This window comes from Equus asinus, chromosome 2 (assembly GCF_041296235.1).
Source record: "Equus asinus isolate D_3611 breed Donkey chromosome 2, EquAss-T2T_v2, whole genome shotgun sequence".
In the NCBI taxonomy this organism is placed as follows: domain Eukaryota; kingdom Metazoa; phylum Chordata; class Mammalia; order Perissodactyla; family Equidae; genus Equus; species Equus asinus.
Window position 1 is genome coordinate 103388294 of NC_091791.1, and position 18853 is coordinate 103407146.

Sequence of the window (18853 nt, forward strand, 5' to 3'; positions counted from 1 at the left end):
GAGCGTTCCAAATCAATTTGGGTGAGCTCCCTGCCCTTACTTTCTTACAATATACTCCAGCCATATATGAACCCACCATTTTTCACGGGTTTTTTTTTGTCTTTGCACATGCTTCTGCCTCAGCCTGGAAGGTTCTCCTTTTATAACCTTAACATCTTGGAAACTCCTTCCCTATCTCAAAGAAGAAGTGGCCTTCTCAATAACTTCCTTCTTGCCAGTTCCTGGGTAGACTAAGATCTTCCGTCTTTGAACATCCTGCCATTATGGTATTTATCTTATTGGTTTACATGCCAATCAGTGCATGTATATGTAAGCCCCTTGAGGAGAAGGACTATGCATTTTCATCTCAAAGCCCACACATTGGACTCACAATAAATGCCCAAAAATACTTATTGAATGAGAAAACAGTTAAAAGAATACAACTGAGACAAACCAAAACAACAGTGTTCATTCATTTAGCTAGCATTCATTGAATGCCTACTGTGTACCACCTGAAAGAAATTCAAACCTCATTTGTAATAATTCACTTCTTTTAAATGACAGTCTATTGTTTTCTAGCCATTTTTCTCATTGGCTCTGTTGAATACAGTTAATGACCACATTAGATCTAATATTAAAATAGGACTTAATTGAACTTAGACAGCCTCCAGTCTGTTCCCATCCTGCAATCTCCGCCTAAATTCTTAAAAGCAGCTAGCTTTAGATGGCTAGACATCTGCGTAATGGCTTCCTTTGGACCCTTTTCTTTCCAGCTAATTGATTGGCTTCTCTCTGCTAAATAAGCGCATCTCCAGACATGGCACCCACTCCCAGCCCCACAGAAAAAGCAGAGTATGTTTCCTCCTCCCATGTACTTTATAATTTGTGGTGTCTGCGTGTGGATCAATCCTTGAAGGATTTGATAACGGCCTATTAGAAATATCATTTCCCTCAAAGCAAAAGGTAAAGGTCACAAGAGTCTCTCCTGATAAGGGTCTTTTTGTACCTCCCCTCAGTTCTTCAAATTCTTTCTCCTACATATATTCGTGAGCAGTTACAGTATTGTAAGGAGGGTATGATTTACAGGAAGGTACAAACTTCTTCGCAAAAGCTCCTTGCTGAGTCAGGCTGAGTTGGAAGACTAACGTCTATGGAAAGTGAAAGTTTTGAAGAGCGTGACTCCAGTCTCCAGAGGGAAAATGAGGCCAAATCCATGGAGAAGTATGGGCAGTACTGACTTCAGCAGGTAAAGATGGAAATAGAGTTTCTGTTTATAGAACCCTCACTAGGGTGCAGTGGTGCATGTAGGGCCATCCCAGGATATGCAGGGCCCAGGAAGTTTTGGCTTTTTTTAGAGCCTCTGTCTGTACAAATAATTGGATGCTCCCCAAATCAGCATGTCAGCAACGTTCCGTTTGTCATCTCATGTCATGCTGAGGAAGAAATATTGCACCGACAAAGAAGTGATCTGCTTGCCAGGCTGTCCTCCTTGAATCTAGGGCTGGCCATGGAATCTCAGGACAACCCCATATGCATGTGTTCTCGAGTCGTCTTCAAGGTATCTAGTCCACCTCACTCAGGTGGCGGGGGTCAAAGAGCATCCCAAAGAGGGAGAAACAGAGACCAGAAGCCCTGCCTGAATGGTACTGCCAACCCAAGCCCATCTCAGGCACCAGAGGAGTACTTTAGACATTTCAAGGAAAGTCTCCAAAGTGTAGGGCCTCCTGAGGCACAGGGCCCAGAGCAGAGGCCCGTCTTCCTCAATTCTAAAGGCATTTCTGGATAAAGGCATTATGAGAACATTTCCTTAGAACAGGAAGCTGGCCCATTCCACAAGCCCAACACTGAGTCAGAAAGTTCCTACCACACCGCATTGTTATTGTTGCCATAGACTGTCAGCAATTTGAGGACCAGGTCCACCTTCTGTTTTTTTCAAACTCCCATGTCTAGCACGAAGACAGACCCATAGAATGTCGTCAAATAAATGTTAAAGGTTCTAGCTCAGGACATGTTTGATTTGCATTATGCAATCAAGCATTTTAGAGAAATGAATAGTGTCTTGAAATTAGGATAGAAGGCTTAGTTCAACCTTTCTGGGTTTCAACGACCTCATCTTAAAATGGAGGAGTTAGACCAGCAGATCCTTAAGGACCTTCCAACTTTAGATCCTAGGACTTGAATATCTATGACTGGTCCTAATCAGGGAGAGATCACTGGCTTCCCAAGAAGATGGAAGGGATTTAAACCCACAAACCTAGCTGCCAAGGTTTAATACTTGTAGGAAACTATTCATTCCACCATCAGCTACAGGCTTGGAGTCAGGTGGTGAAGGCACTAATCACTCTGTCACTACGTTGAGCCTGTGTTGTCCACTCCCAATGTCAGTATTTGTGAGGCTGGGGTGGAATCTTTTGTTCCTAATCCAAGGCATTTGAGTCCAAGTGACCTGGAGCACACAGCTTCTGAACCCCCAATGTGAGCCCCTGCCCTGGAGACCACAGAGTCTAATTACATTGAACAAAGAGCAGCAAAAGTCATGAAGCCATTAATGGAGGAGTAGGGGGAATGAACACCCAGGGAGAAATTCAGTATCTATTTTGAGAAACAGGAAAATTTGCTTCTTTGTCTCAGTGACAAAGTAGCTGAGTCACACAATCCCTCATGATCTCAGGGAACCCATTAGCTTTGGTTGAGTCTCCACTCATCTGTCAGCTACCAAGATCGGATAAAGCGGAATGGTGTGATGGTTGGAGAAAGCCCAGAAGGCCTGGCTCTGGGAAAACATAGTGATGTGTAAGAAAGGAAAAGAGGAGCAGGACATTTTTTATAGCTCATAAATTGAAGATAAAATCACCACAAAGAGGTGCCAATGAAGCAATGCCCAGTAATCCTGCCCTCAGACAAAGCTCAAATGCCAGAATGCCCTGAGATCGGGCCTTTGAAGGGAGAAGATAACCTAAAACTACTCCAAGCACAGGGAGTTAAGACAACAGGAGACTAAGCTGAAGAACCTGCTTATGAGGCTTGGTAAGGACCCACCATCCATCTCCTCCTGTCGCCATGGTGTTTAAGCCCAGGTAGAGCACATGGTATCTGAACCCCAGGGCCCCATAGCAATCCAGACCCCCAGGACCCCTGAGCCTGAAGAGTAGAAATCATAGCATGGCAACCCTGTTGAAACTTGAGAGGACATTGAAGGGGTAGGAATATTGGAGATGCTGTCCTCTGTGAGGATGAGACCAGCATGGTCCTGAACACACTTTCTGACTTCCTCTGTTCTGGAGAAAGGTCCAGAGAAACTGAAGGTGAAAGATGAAGGAAGCATCTCAGCTTGTGGACAGTCCTGAGTCCTCTTTTTCAAAGTGTGGTGTGTCGGTCAGGGAATACAAGGAGTTTAAGGACCAGCCTCTGCTAGGAAGACTCAACCCATTTCTGACTGACTCTGACGTTTTAGGCGAGGCAAGGCAAGCCAGCAGAGTGTTAAATCCTAGGAGATATGCTGATAATAGCAGCTGATAACTCAGCTTCGAAGGTTGGATTAAATGTTACGGTGTAATGATACAACAGGATCAGAGGGAATTGGCCGTGCCTTAGAAATGGTCAAGCAGACAGACAGTGGGAATGGCCATTATAATTACCGAAACCCTTAGGCCCATCCTGGAAATGAGAGAAAAAAGGTGCAACTCCTAGCAGAAGGTTTTGAGACGTGGAACAAACACAAGCTTTTCTAAGGTCACAGCATGAGTCAGTCACAGACAAGCAATCCATCTTTGTCTTAATAAATTTTCCTACTTAGTGAGCTTGGACAGCACAAAGACAGCTTTGGTGCAGATAAACAAACTTGTCCGCAGTAGGACAAGCAAGCCAGAGCTAGCTCACCCTGACCCAGTGTTATTTCTCCCTCCCTATTTCTATAAAAAGCTCCCCCATAAATTCTAAAGCTCCAGCTGAAACAATTACCAAACCAAATACTGGAAGCTTATCCCAAATAGGAAACAAAGTTTTCATGTGAATGCTGCCCCTCACACACCCTCAAACTCAGATCGTTTTCTGTCAATCTCAGTCAGTTCCCCAGACAGCTCTAAGAGACAAGACTCTAAGTTTTCCTTCCCTCCAAAGAGTGAGACCCTTCTCTTCCAAGCTGATGGTTGCTGCCTCTCACGCCCTTACAACGAGTTCTCTTCCAGAAGGTACCTCAGTCCCTCATGCAATGGAATTCTGGGTAGGCCTACCACATCATTTCCTGAACATGTCTAGACATGATGGAACCTCATATATGGAGTTGGCTTGGGATCAAGGAAGTATAAGGTAACAGCTGTGAAGTGCCTACCAGGGCACACAGTATGTACTGGCTTTTATTTACAAAATATTTTTTAATTGAATAATTTCTTTTGAATTGAATTAAGAGCCTATCATAGTCCAAGCACTTGGGTAGGACTTATGGAGAACAACAAGATAAACAGAATTTGGTTTCTACCTTTAAGAAGTTTAGAATTTCGAGGAGAGAGAAGGCACACAGTTCAACATAGTACAGAGTGAAACCCGATATACTTCAAAGGAAAATATGAACAAAGTGCTGGAGAAGCACTGAGGAGGGAAGATTCCTTCTGTCTGGTGAGGCGGAGCAGGTACCATCAGGTGGGACCTGAAGGATGGGGAGAACTTCTACCATTCAATAAGGCAGCGATGCCACTCCAGAGGAAGGGAGGACATGAGGAAAGACCTGGGACAGGATAGGGCAGGCCACCTGAAGGGATAGTTGGCTAGAAAGAGAGATGGGAGGAGGAATAAGAGACAAGGATGGAAATGGAGCTTGGGACACATTCTTGATTGCTTTGAAGTCAGAGAAGACCAGTTAGAGGTCTGTAGGAGCAGCACAAGGCCAACAACAACTGTCAGACTAAGGTGATGGTCATGAGGGAACAGGCGCAAGCCAGTAAAGATAGATGACAGTAAAACTGTGCCAGCATGGTGGGTATTTGGGAAGTGAAGAAGGCCTGGAATAGCCAGCTCCCTTGGGACTGAGGGCTGGCACAAGGCCACAGAGGGTTAGTGACACTGCTCTGCATGCCCCTTTTCTCTAGAAGGTGTGCAGTCGGGGCTTCTGTCATAAATCTTACCCTGAGTACTATCTGGAGACAGGGCTTCATAGGAGGACAGCTGCACAACTAATTTTGGGTTTGTGCTGGAGAAGTAGGGCAGGTTTAATTTCCAGGGCAGGGAGGAGTCATAGTGACACAACACTGGGCATCTGCTCCTACAAAGGGAACCCAGAATAACTCTCCCATAGCTTGCTACCGTTTGGAGGATGGTACTCAGTAGAGCTATTCATGTCCCCTGACACATCACTTCATCCCCTTCCTGGAAGACCCCTTCAAACCCACAGGTTTCTGGCATCCAAGTGGAGTTGAGTAGAACTCATTCGGGGACATCTTAGCTACTATTTGGAGGATGGAGTTCATGGGAGAAAGTGAGTACAGGCAACAATTCCCCATCTGCATGCTCTCCTCCAGTTCTGCTGCCTGATCTGAAGCAGACAGCCAAGTATCCAGTATAGTTTACATTAATAATGATTAACAATTAACACCTCAAAGCTTACACAATTTTTGCACATTACTTCCTAATGCCCATAACAAACCTAAGAGGTAGAACTTGATATTCACGCTTTGAGAAATGTGCAAGTTCAGTTAAGAAAGGTTAAATGACTTGCGAAGGAACCAGTTAGAAAGAGGCTACAATGCAGGTCTTCTGGCTTCAGGCCCTGTGTTCTTATCTTGCTATTGGGGGCTGGGGGTAAGGCAGAAAACAAGGCAGCTTTGGGAAAGAATTCAAAAGCAAAGGGAACAGACATTTATTTAGCCTTTGATAGGACAGAGCCATTCCATTGAGGGGAAAGACTCCCCTATCATTAACCAAATTGTTCCATGAATATGAGCCATTTAGATGGTAACAGAAATTTAAACAAACTTTAACTGTTCATGATTGTCTTACTCATGGTGGTTTAGAAATAAAATGCTGGGAAGAGACTGTGGAAGATACTCCAGTGGTGGTTGAAGAGCTAAGGTTCATGTATCAGACAGGGTTTAAGCCCCAGCTCTTTCACTTCAACCTCAGCATGTTACTTAACTACGTTCAGGTCCATTTTTTTCCCCCCTGTAAAATTGGGGACAGTAATAGCACCTGCCTCGCAGAGGAGAGGAGAGGATCAAATGATATAATGCATGCTAAGAGCTTAGCACAGGACAGGGCACATAATAAACACCATGGCAATGACAGCTATGTTGTAATGGCTGGTGGGAAAGCTTCTCTTCTATGGAGGTTTGGTTCTAACTTGGCCTTTGGCTCAAGAAGGGGAATCATCTTGCCCAAATTTTACAGAACAGACCAGAAATGCAGAAATGCATCTGAGGTCACTGAAAGGTGTTTCTTGTCATTAGAAACATCCACTTCTGTTAAACCCTGGTGTTACTTTCCCATTTTCCCAAAGCACCTTGATCAGATCTGTTCCTGAATTCAGCTCCCTTTGCAGGAGAAAAAGAGCAATAGAGACAGCGACTAGCGTGAGTCTCTGAGAAGAGGGCTTCGGTGCTTTGTTGCTTACTCCCCCCAGCTCAGCCTGAATGGGAAGACAATAAAAGCTATCAGGACCCCAGAAGGGAAGGGGCCTTGTGCCAAGCTTAGCTGAGAAGGGCTTCCTAGAGAAGCCCTCCAAACAACATGGCACCCAAGCAGCAAAGAAGAGATGACCAGGTGAGATTCATATGTGGATGGGCCCAGCAGACACCATAGATTTTCACATAATGTAGGAGGAGCAGCCACATATTCCCCAGCTGCCAAACAGATGAATGGAAACAGCAGCAGATTAAAAGTCGCCTTGAGAATAGGACAAAACAATAAAGTTTGTGGATGGGTGACCGAAGAAGACGTTAAGACTAGATGTGAGCAGCAAAGACCTCCACACAATAATAAAAACCAGACATATCCAAACCATACATATCCAAATGGACATAAATGAAGTCTAAGATGGAAATAAAGTATAATTTCAGAAAAATCAGGAAAGTTAAATATTTTGTCACTGAGTCCGTGACTCTGAAGTTTTCTACCTACTAGATAAGGATCCTTTGGTAGAATTGAGTTGAATCTCATTTTGCAATCCATTTGCACTCTAGAAGGGAGGTTAGTAAAATGAGGTACATAGAACACTGACCCCCAAAAAAGAGATGGTCCCCAAACAAAAGTAGTTCCTTGGCCAAATCCATTTTGGAACAAGGGTATGCTATGTACCCATCTTGGATATTCCGAACGTGTGTTGGCTTTACAAAGACTCTGAGAAGTCATATAGTAAAGAAATCTACCTAACTTTGTTTAACCCCATACTTCTCAATATATTTGATGAGGAAACTTTTTTTTACTGAGATATAATGCATTTCATTCTAAGAAATGCTGGCATAAAGAGCTGCAGGTGAGAATGGATGATAATGGCATTCCTGTGGTGACCCAAGAGAAAAATAATCAGGTGGAACATGAGCCTAAGATTGATGCTAGAATGCGGAAAATATCATGGCTGGGCATGGAAATGCTACTTTGCCAAACGACCCCATATATCTTGGAAATTGGCTGAATTTTTTCCAATATTCTTTCAAGGTCCTTGCTGAGTCACTCCCATAAATGATAGATCTTAATGGTTCCAAATATCTCTAAAGCCTTTGTGTCTAACCATCTCCCTTTTTAAGTTTGTGATTCACTCCACTCCAGCAAGCAGGGCCAGACAGAATGGGCTGAGTTTCATTTTTCAATCATAAAAATACATTTCAAAACTGGCACACAATTGTGATGGACTACTATAAGGCCCAGATTTCATATTGGAAATTTAATTGGCTGACTCTTTAGAGACCCTGAGGAGCATCACCTTTCGCTGTCTTTTCTGGACTGTCTTTTAAAGACTAAACTCACTATCACAGAGTTGCTGTGAGTAAAAGGGATACCTGAAGTCTTTGGGCAAAAAACGTAAGCGTTTGAGTCAGGAAGTTCCAGATTCAAATCCCAACTCTGCCATTGCCTCGCATTGTGATCTTGGATAAGTCTCTCTCCACATTTTAGTTTCCTCATCTGAAAATGAGGATAATAATATACCCATTCAGGGTTGTTGTGAGGATTAGGGGAAATGACTCATGGGTGGGGAGAGATGCAAGTTGAGATAGAATGAAGTCATTGCATCATACGTACAAAGGGAAGTCATCACTCAGCTGAACTGGAAGCACCATGAGAATATATTCGAGGCCATCTCATCTCCGCGTCTATTATAAAGAGGGCAAAAGTACTTGAAAAAGTGCTCTGTACCTGATTATTCGGGTGCGCTTCTGCGTATAAGGGGTGATGACCTTGAAAAGCAGTTCCATCGCTCCATTAATTCCCAGCATGGCTGCAGTGGTGACTGGGAAAGACAAAAGCACAGCGTTATTGAGCCATCTGAAACAAGCATTATTTTCAGCATTACAAGGTAAGCCCAAAAGGTAGAGGAGGTCCATCACCTTCCTTGTCAAAGGCATCTTAGAAGCAGAAAAACTCTATGGTCCTTTCATCCCTATCTTGGAAGCTATGATCGCCTGAAAAGCACATGTTGTCTTCTCACACGTCTTCTTCTCGAAGGGGGCCCAAGCCACAAAATTATATTTTTCATTTTCTGATGGCCCATTGCACTTCTCCATTGTATTCTTAATCAGAATAGTCAAGACAGTTACGGAGCAGAAGATTTTTCTCTAAGTAGATCTTTGAGTTTCCAGCAATGACTTCAGTTCAAGCTGTTTCACCCACCACCAGATTCCCAAATGATACATACAGACATGCACGCACATGCATGCACACACTACCGGTATCTTAGAAAACACTTTCTTTGGCATATTCTGCCACTTGGAGACTTCACAATGAAGAAAAGTCGCAAGACGAGTTAAATTTCAATACAACTCGGACTGACTCCTTTAAAACTTTAAGGGGCAACTTAATAAAGAAAATAACTCCCTTTCTTTTCCACCCTGGTTCCAAGTCCCCCTACAACTTTTGTACTTGGACCTCCCATGACTGAGGCCAAAACTTGACTATGTCTTTCTCCATTAGAATGTCAAAGGAAGAATCAGTACTCTTGCTCAGAAGTAACTGGCCTGGGAAATTTTTGGTTTTTTGCCCATTTGGATGGTTATAAAAACATAGCCTTAGATTTGAATGATAGAAAGAAACTCAAAGGGGTTTCTGCTCAGCCAGTGGCTTCAGATAAGTATTTTGGACACAAAACCTCTGGATGCCACTTCCATCTCCAATGATGCTCCAGCCTCTCTGCAATATCCCTCGTACCCGACTCCATTCAGTTCACTCGAAGAGCTCTTGCCATGTCAAAAAATAAGAGGAATCCACAGGATACAAGATAGAGTCAGTTTTGCAGGGGGTAAAATTTTCAGTGGGAGAAGGAAAGGTCATCTTCCAAAGTATGACTCTCTTTTCTCTTTTCCTCCACTGCACTGGTGTGGTAACACAGAGACCTAGGAATGCCTTGTGCTTTGTCCCAGGAAATATGAAGGGGAATAAAGGGGTCGTGGAGAAGCAAAGAGAGAGAAACAAGGGAAGCTTATGCTGGCTTGCTCCAAGCCTTGGGAAAGGAGGATAAATGGAAATCTGAAGGCTTTAACATAGTTCATCCCAGTACAGTCCACCAGAGAGAGACTGAGGCTGATGTTTAGCTGTTACAAAGAGTGCATGTTCCTGAAACATCCTCATGTCCTTCCTGAGGCTAGTACAGCCAGTAATTGCCTGGACCAAAATTCAGGGCTTTGGCATCCTAGTCCTGCCCATCAGTCTTCCACTCTCATGGTGACTAACTCAGTCCTCACTTCTAAATTGAGAAAACATGCTGGAGCAATCTCTTGGCAAATAATTCAGCAAAATTTTATTATTAAGTAGTTAGGGAAGAAATAGTTTTAAGAGCATGGAGTATAACATGGAAGACTTTAGACTTGGAATTGGGAGAGGATGACAATAAGAAATCCTCACTGAGTTCTTCCATGCGGGATGCCTGCCCAAGGTTAGACCTCTGGCAGCTCTATAAACGTCCCCACTGGCCATCTGAGAGTTTCCTAAAGGTTCATTGGCTGTTACAGACCCATTATGGTTCCAGTGAACTCCTTCTACAGACAGGAGGTGTTTAGAAAGCTTGCTAGAACATTCAATAGTGGCTAATAATTCACCAAAGAGAAACAATTCATAGGTTTCGTCAACTCTGCTTGCCTCTCATAAGTAAAGTCAATGTATAGAGAGTGACAGTGTAATTTTTTAAATATCTTATGAAGCCGTTAATTGGTACAATAAATGGAGTCTCAAAATGAGACAACTGGACACCTTCTCATGTCCACAGGCAAATCGCAGCATTTCTCAGAGCCCCCTGCTGAAGGATTCTTCAGTATCTCCACAACAAATATACATAATAAGGAAGGTGAATTGTTCAGCCTAATTATTCTTCAGGAAACCAAAATGAGATACGTCAAATCTTGTGCTGATAGCAACCTCCAAATGGGGTTAGCACACCTGGCTACTCCTTAATGAGAGTTGTCCTTTACACAAAGGCACAGATTCTCACTTAAAGATGGGTTTTATTAGAGATGGGTTTGTATGAATCCTTTCAGCCTCTCCCAAACATTTTCTGGTCAACATGTATGAGTGTGAGTAGAGGTTCTGTCTGTAAACAGAGAGTCAAGAATCTCTCTCTTTATTCCCTAGAAATATCCTCTCATTATGGGTTCTCCATGCTTATTAAAGGGATCAACCAATAAAATACATTCCTACTAACCATTTTAGTAGTTCTGAGGATAGTTAGGGGAAAAGTCACCTGCTTACTCCCATCATGTGTGTTCTTATTACTATTTCAAAGGACTGAGGGAAAAGAGTAGAGCCGAGAAGGGAAACTGACACTTACTGAGCAACTACTATGTGACCAGCATCCTTGTGAACATTATCTGACTTATCCCATCTACCAAGTCTACAAGCTCTTATCACTGCTATAATGGTACAAAGGAAGAAACTGAGGTTAAACAGGTTAAGTGCCCATGTCATATGACTTAAGGAATAAAATCGGCGTCAAAGCCAGGGCTTCCTGGCTCTAAGCCCATGTTCTTTCCTCTAGAGAGCATTATATCAAATTAACTGTCACTTTCATCCTGCAGGAAAGGGGCTCAGAAAGGAGAAATAAAAGTCTATGCTCGTTATATGTGAGAGAGGAAGTATAGAATCTAATCTATTAATAAGAATTGTCTCCATATGGAGAGCAGAATAAACATGAATTTTGGAGTTAAAAACTCAGCCCCCATAACTTACCTGCATGAACTCAAGCAATTACTTCACTTTTTCAACCTTTATTTTCTTTTTCTTGGCTATAAAATGGTAAGTCTAAATACAGGATTGCTATGATCAGAAATAAGCCAAATCAGGAGATAGCAAATAAATATCAACACATGTGCAGCAAATAAATATCAACACATGTGCTATGATATATCTAGTGACCTGAAGGACTATGTTGAGAAGCATTGTGAGATAAAATTTGGTAAAGGACGCTGTGATCAATGAGTAAGGTCAGGGACATAGCGGGGAGATTTGTGATGTGAGGGTCGTTCTTGATAGGTGTAACACATCACACTGTGCCCTGAATATAAGGACTGAACAAAGTCTGCCCTCTCCAGCCATAAGTGTTCTTCACCTCGTAGTACTAAGAGAGAGGCCTAGAGTGCTATAATGTGTTGTTCCCAAGGGAAAACAAAACAATATTGACATCTAACCTCAGGAACAGGCTCAGGAGTTCTACCTGGTTGAGCAGGAGATAAAGAAAAAATTTCTCACTGCCACCGCCTCTAGAACATAAGGCTCCTCGTGGTTTATTTATCTTGTTGCAACCACATATGTCCACCCACACCCTACTTCCAATCACACCCCCAAATGGTTTCCAGGTGTCCCAGCCCAGGTCTGGAAGCCATCCCAGAGAGCCACAATTGACTCACTTACCGCTAGCGGCAAACACTCGCAGAGCCCAGAGACAGTGGAGGAGGTTCTGGCTGTGACACAGGTTTTTTCTGGCCAGAATCAATGTCACATCAAGTGCTTCCAATTCCAGTGCCTTCTGTCCAAACTTTTTATCTGTAAACACAAATCAATCCATCTTAATTGTGTTTCACATTAATTCTGAATGTTGTACGATGCATGGGGGAGAGGAAAGTAAAAATGGCAGAGGGCGGAGGATAACCATAGCCAATGAGACTTTTCAGATCTAGTGGGAAATGCTAAGTATGTCCCCATTCTGTCCCCCTTTGGAGCAGATGACTCAGAAGAGTTAATTCAGGGTACACGTATGGTCCATTATTCTTCAAGTGATATTTACATGAAGCCTTGTGGGCTGGATGACTCGCATTCCCTTATATGTAAGGATATTTCTGGTTGTCTTAAAACATGAACTACAGTTTAGTATAAATTTCCTCCGTTAAGACAGTTTTAGAACTAAAGATACTTAAATTACGCATCAATCAAATGCAATGCCTGCACCTTGATTGGATCTTTCTTTGAACACGTCTATAACAGATATGTTGGGGACATTTGGAGAAACTGAAATGAGTATAAATTATGTGTGTATTATTAGTTTTGCTAGATTGGTGATCATGGTATTGCTGTTATATAGGAAAATGTCTCTTTTCAAAGAAATACACTCGAAAGTATTTAGGAACAAAATGCTATCTGTGGTTTTCCCTAAAATATTTAAAATAAAAATAAATAGGTAAAGGAAATAAATAGGTAAAGGTCTAACAATGGTTAGACCTAAGAAATAGGTATATAAGAAGTCATCTTTCTATATGATAGAGAACTTTATAATAAAAAGTGAAAATATAATTGAGGAAAACAAAATTTTCTCCCCAAATTTCTCTAAATTATTGATCCAAATAACCTGATATTTATTGTCGCACATAAGTCACTATTATTTTAATAATTAGTGAATAAGCATAAAAGACAAGGGGAAAGTACATTTTATTTCATGTTCTTGGCTCCCACTATGATAGCAGGTGACTGTGCCACCTGTCACATTTGTTGGTGTCCTTTCCAAAGTTCAGTGCCCAAATCATCAGGTTTGCTTTCACAGGAATAGAATTACAGTGAGACACGTCACAGATGGAAAGGAGGAAAAGAGACAATATCCTAAACCTCGCTGACCAACATTTACCTCTGGATCAAAGGACACCACAAAGAGATTGTGACTAAATTCATGGAACCCATTCCCTTCATGGAAAAAAGAAACCAACCCAGCTCCATTCATGAGCAGCCAAACTCATTTCTGTTCTCTTCAGGTCAGCCCCTAACAGCTTAAATGTCAATGTCGAGGGCCACAATCTTTTGATGGCAGAAGCCATGGGGATGTAATTATGACAATAGTAATATCAAGGTCCATAACTTGAAAATCACTGCCCTGGTGCATCTCACATCTCTCTTTCTCCTATGAAACCTACATAACTCTTGTTTGTCACACCTCTGGCCTCACATGCTAAGCGGGTGACATGCAACCTCGCTTAATCCTTACAGCAAGCCTAGAACTAAGTACTGATACCTCCATTTTTAGATGAGGGCCCAACGGTTCAGAATGTTTAAGTAACTTGCCCAAGGTCACACAGCCGACAAGTGTCAAAGCCAAGCCTGAAACCCAAATCTGACTTCCTAGCTTACACCATTTACACCTGGGGTATATATCATGTTTCTTTGGTCTTTTCCTGGAGTTCACTTGGCCCACTCTTTGCTTTGCTGACTTCTCATCCTTCAAGTTTTGGCTCAAACGTCACCTCTCTCTGACCACAGCATCTTAGAGGAGCATCACCCTTTCCTTCCCTTACACTATCATCTAGTTAATTATCACAGTCTGCGATCATCTAGTTAATTATTTACTTTCTGCCCTTCTCTGCTTGAATGTAAGTTCCATGACAGCAGACCCATTATCTGTCTTGGTCACCATGGTGTTCCCAATGCCTAGAACAGCACCCAGCCCTACGAGACATGTAGTGAATACCTATTGAATATTCAATGAATTAAGTTTATTGGTTTTGTCTGAAACACACTCATGCAGGTGCTGGCTGATGCCTGAGTCTCAGTCATTATTTGTGGAATGTTGAACGGACTCAAAGCAGAGATCCAAACGTTGAAAGGCAAGAGCACCCCAGAGTCCCTGTGCCCGTGGCTGCCACTGTCCACACTGGACATCGAGGGTCCACCTTTCAGAGGACCTGCGCTTCTCCATTGTGACCCATGTAAGACTGCACACGTTGGAGCTTACCTGTTATGACTAGTTTGCAATGTTTACATGCACCCTGAGAGCCCAAGCTTTTTAAACTGTGTTCCAAGAAGTTCTCAGGTTTTAGGGAGGTGTTTCAAGGTCTTCTACAACGCATGAGAAATGGTTATGGAGCATAAGTGGAAAGAATTCTAGGCCCCCATCTTCCCTTCCACTAGGGAGGCTCCACTTCTGTATACTTAGAGCAGTGAGTTGAAAACTGTCCCTCAAAAATTCACATCCACTTGGAACCTCAGAACGTTATCCTATCTGGAAATAGGGTCTTTACAGATTTAATTAGGATGAGGTCAAACAGATTTGGGTGGGTCCTAAATCCAGTGACCAATGTCCTTATAAGAAGGGAGGACACAAAGAAAGACATACAGAGTAGAATGCCATGTGAAGATACAGGCAGAAATCAGAGTGATGTGTCTATAAGCCAAGAAACACCAAGGATTGCTGAAAACAACCAGAATCTAGGAGAGAGGCACAAAAAAGATTCTCCCTCTAAGCCTCTAGAAGGAACTAATCCTGCCAACACCTTGACTTTGGACTTGTGGCCTCCAGAACTGTGAGAGAATAAATTTCAGTTGTTGTAAGACAGCCAGTTTGTGATCATTTGTTACGGCAGCCCTCAGAGACCGATGCACTTATATAACGAACTTCCATGTAAGATGTTATTTGTAGAACTGCCTCATGTATTTTTAAGTGATTGAAAACTGCCTTGGAGTGTCTCCCCTGTCTCCCATATGCTCCATGCCCCATGTAGCCCATGCCTGCTCTGGGCCCTGGCCTAAGCACTATACCTTGCATTTGCCGATATCTAGGACAACACAATTACCTTTCCTATTGCGTTGGTCCTGCCATCACCACCAAGGTGTCTAGGACCTCCCTTCTGCTGACTCCCTTCACTTCTCCCAAGAGTTCCCAGATTGCTCTCATGAGAACACCACCAGAAGGGCCTTTCAGTCATCTTTGGGTCAGTAGGTTTGGATACCTCGTAGGCCAACTTTGGCCAGTAGCCGGAAGAGGGGCAAGAGGATGTCATAGTCTGGAGAAGATGTCCTCGCTGTGTCCACCAGGGTCTGCAAAAGAGCTTCGCTGCCACCCTTGCTGATCATGTAGCGAATCCTCCGGTCAGTACCTGAGGGGGAAGAAAAGCAGAGCTGAGCCACAAAGAACCAGGCTTACTTCCTTGGAGCAGAAAGTAGATCTCAGAGCTAGAGACAGAGCAGGGATTGGTTCATTTCACCCTGGAAACCAAAACTGTGTTGTTCTTGAAGCAACTTGTGTAAAGTTGTACCATTAGGTAAGGGGCCAGTGGGTGTGAAAATAGTGGAATATTTAAGAACCTAGATGTGTCGACCTACAGTAGCTGTAATAAATGGAGCCTAGAATCCACTTTCCTGAGAACCTGTTGCGTCTCAGGGTATGTGTGTGTACTTGTGTGTGCATGTATATAAATATGCCTAGAGGCGTATGTATAATCATACACTTAACAGAAGGGGGAGTATCAGCACCCCTCTGTGATAGGCTTGAATTATTTGTAACAAGGATTGGGATGATACCTTACCTACAACAATTTTATTAGTGATATGGTGACTTTTTGGTGCTGGCCTTCAGTAACTGATGAGAGGAAAATATGGAAACAACCAGAGAAATCTCTTGAGAAACAAATGTCCAACATCCCATCTGGGGAATCTTGGAGAGAGTCTGGGGCTAGAATAAAGTATATAGGTCTCTCTACCTTAGAATAGCTATAAACAGGGACCTCTCCAACCTTGGCCCAGGACAAGCTCAAGAGCAGTGATCAGCTTTCAACTCAGAAGGGGACCTAGGTGATTCTCTATGCACTGGGTGTTGTTGACCTAATCAAGATGGCCAACGGGTGGGACATTATCAGCGAAGAATACCCTCTGATTTTTCATCCTTATGAAAAGTAGCGACCTCTACTAAAGGAGCAGTAACCAGCATCTATATCAGGAGAATTCCAAGGTTTCATTCTAAAAGTTTCAGACACTCTGGACAAATTGAAGGTGACACTATCCCAAAAGACAAGTGGCTTTACCTACAGAGGTTACCTCACTCAGAAGACTGCAGGGAAGTCACCCTGCCATTGGAGGGCAGCACAGCCTGTGGGAAACCTCAATCTGAACGGAGCCTTCCTCCTGAAACTGTAACCTGAGGCTCTGTGACTTTAGAGTGACATTCATTTTGGTATTGTCTGTTTGGTGTTAATATTTCTTTCTAATGCAATGTGGCTGACATACATAGAAATAAAAACTGAGTGACTGTTGGAATGTCCAAGAAGATGTATTTCCAGGACCCTCACACGGAAACGAGTAACAAAGTCATGCTCCAGTTAACCCAGTTGACTCCAATGTAGTCAACTCTGTCATCTTAGCAGTGTCATCACACTGCTAAGCCCAGCTCTTGCCTCATATATCTGATTCTTCCTGACATATATAAGGGAGCTGCCAACACCTGGCTCTCTAATTGGGCCACAATGGAGGGGAGCACAGAAGAAGGAGAGGGGCGGAATCGCTAAGGGCTGGCTCTCTCTGAGGAGAGCCACAGACCCCTGGAGGTCCTTGGCCTCATAGATGAGATACCATAGAATAACCAGCCAGAGGCTAATTTCCTCCTAAATTTGGGTCACTGCAGGGTGGGTGACAACAATGAAGTATAATCAGCCCAGTTTACTCTGGGTCTTATTGACTTCAAGGAAAAAAGATGGGCTGGTGATTCTGTCTCTCACAGAAAACTGCAGCTGGAGCAAACCTCAAGGCCACGCAGGTTCCAGGGAGACACCACAGCCACATGCACCCACATCCACCATTGGAGGCATGCGGGCATGGCCTACTCACCCCCAGAAAGCAGATCTCCGAGGAGCTGAAGGATGGTCAGGATGGACTCCCTGTCAGAGGAGCTCTGCAATGAAAACACAGGCAGCCATCTTTAAGAAGAAATGCAAGGGGGCCGGCCGGGTGGCACAGCAGTTAAGTTCGCACGTTCCGCTTCTCGGCCGCCCAGGGTTCACCGGTTCGGATCCTGGGTGTGGACATGGCACCGCTTGACACGCCATGCTGTGGTAGGCGTCTCACATACAAAGTAGAGGAAGATGGGCAGAATGTTAGCTTAGGGCCAGGCTTCCTCAGCAAAAAGAGGACTGGCAGTAGTTAGCTCAGGGCTAATCTTCCTCAAAAAAAAAAAAAAAAAAGAAGAAGAAATGCAAGAGGAGGGAGGCGGTGTGCTCAGGGGTGCACATGGCAATAGCAGGGCCGTGCTTCCATCCACCCAGAAAGACTTCCCGCAGGGGACCTCGTCAAGATGGCAGCGTAGGCAGACTCTGAACTCACCTCCTCCCACAGACACAACCAGGTTAAGACTATTCTTGGAAAAATTACCCTGGAGAGAAAACTGAAAACTGGATAAAAAGAATCCCCATAACAAGGGACAGTCCTGACTGAGGCGGAAGAGGCAGAAATTCCTTCTGGAGAGGAAAAAAGCCACCTTCACGTGCCATGCACCTTCACAGCTGGCGGGGCAGGAGCCACCCTAAGGTACACAGCCCTCCCTGGAGAAGTGTGGACCTCAACGGGGAGCATGCCACTGCTATAAGCACCCTTCAGACTCAGCACAACTGAGACGGAGCCCTACTATGTGGCTTCGGCGCTGCCTATTAACTGCAGCCGGTTAACTGCAGCCGGGATACCCCCGGAAAAGCTATCAGATGAAAGCCGCAAAACCTGGCTCTTAAAGGGCCCGTGCACAATTTCACCCATCCCCGAGAGCAACCTAAAATCACCAAAAAGACAGCTACACATGGTGAAAAGAGACTCACCTGGTAGGCTTTGGGTGCATCTCAGTGAGAGGCGAGACCTCTCCAGAGACTGAGACTCTGGTGGCGGCCATTGTTGTGACCTAGTACAGGTGTGCTGACACAGATGCTGGCAGACACCATTGACTTTCTTCCCCTGGCCTGATAGCCCAGGGGTCTGCCATACCCACTACAGAGCAGATTTAATCTAGTTCAGCCAGGGCAGGCAGCCCGCCCTAGAGACTGGCCCCACCCAACAGCAAGGCCTCAGGCTGCTTGTTAGCCTGCATAGACTGGGTGCCTTGATCCTCTACAGGCAGGTGAGTGTGTCCACCTCTGTGGGGCAGGACCTGTGTGAGGACCAAGTGAATCGTGAGGGGCTTTGGTGGAGAGGTGGGGGCCTCTGCAGTGGGGCAACTGGGTATACTCCAGGGGGTTTGGAAGTGTGCACAGACCAGGGCTGTGTCGATGGTGCATCTGGACCTAGTGGCAGGGGGCGCTTCTCAGTGACAGAAGACCTGCGCTTCACAATCATCCACAAAGGGGATTGGCTCCACCTTCCAAAGCCTGAAACAATTGGGTGCTCCCATGCCTAGGGCCAGCCCCACTCAGCTGCTATCCTAAGGGAGATGACAATAGCCTTGCAGGCCAGAGGCCTACAGCAACTGTAAGCCCCTGAGACTAGCAACCAGCTACACTGGGTACCAACCCAATTA

The 18853-nt window shown here is 44.2% G+C and overlaps 1 protein-coding gene across 17 annotated transcripts in view; it reads right to left on the reverse strand.

Moving 5' to 3' along the window:
- The window catches only part of AGBL1 (AGBL carboxypeptidase 1), an 806151-nt gene that overhangs the window by 726223 nt on the left and 61075 nt on the right, over window positions 1–18853 (reverse strand). For all 17 annotated transcript variants that reach the window (XR_011497368.1, XR_011497363.1, XR_011497373.1 and 14 more), the window contains 4 exons: window positions 17185–17248; window positions 15315–15461; window positions 12019–12150; window positions 8320–8413 (listed from right to left, as the gene is read on the reverse strand). Coding sequence is in view for 12 of the 17 variants with exons in the window: in XM_070495693.1 (XP_070351794.1) it covers window positions 8320–8413; window positions 12019–12150; window positions 15315–15461; window positions 17185–17248 (437 nt within the window). In the remaining 5 variants the exon portion in view is untranslated. The remainder of the gene's footprint in view (window positions 1–8319; window positions 8414–12018; window positions 12151–15314; window positions 15462–17184; window positions 17249–18853) is intronic.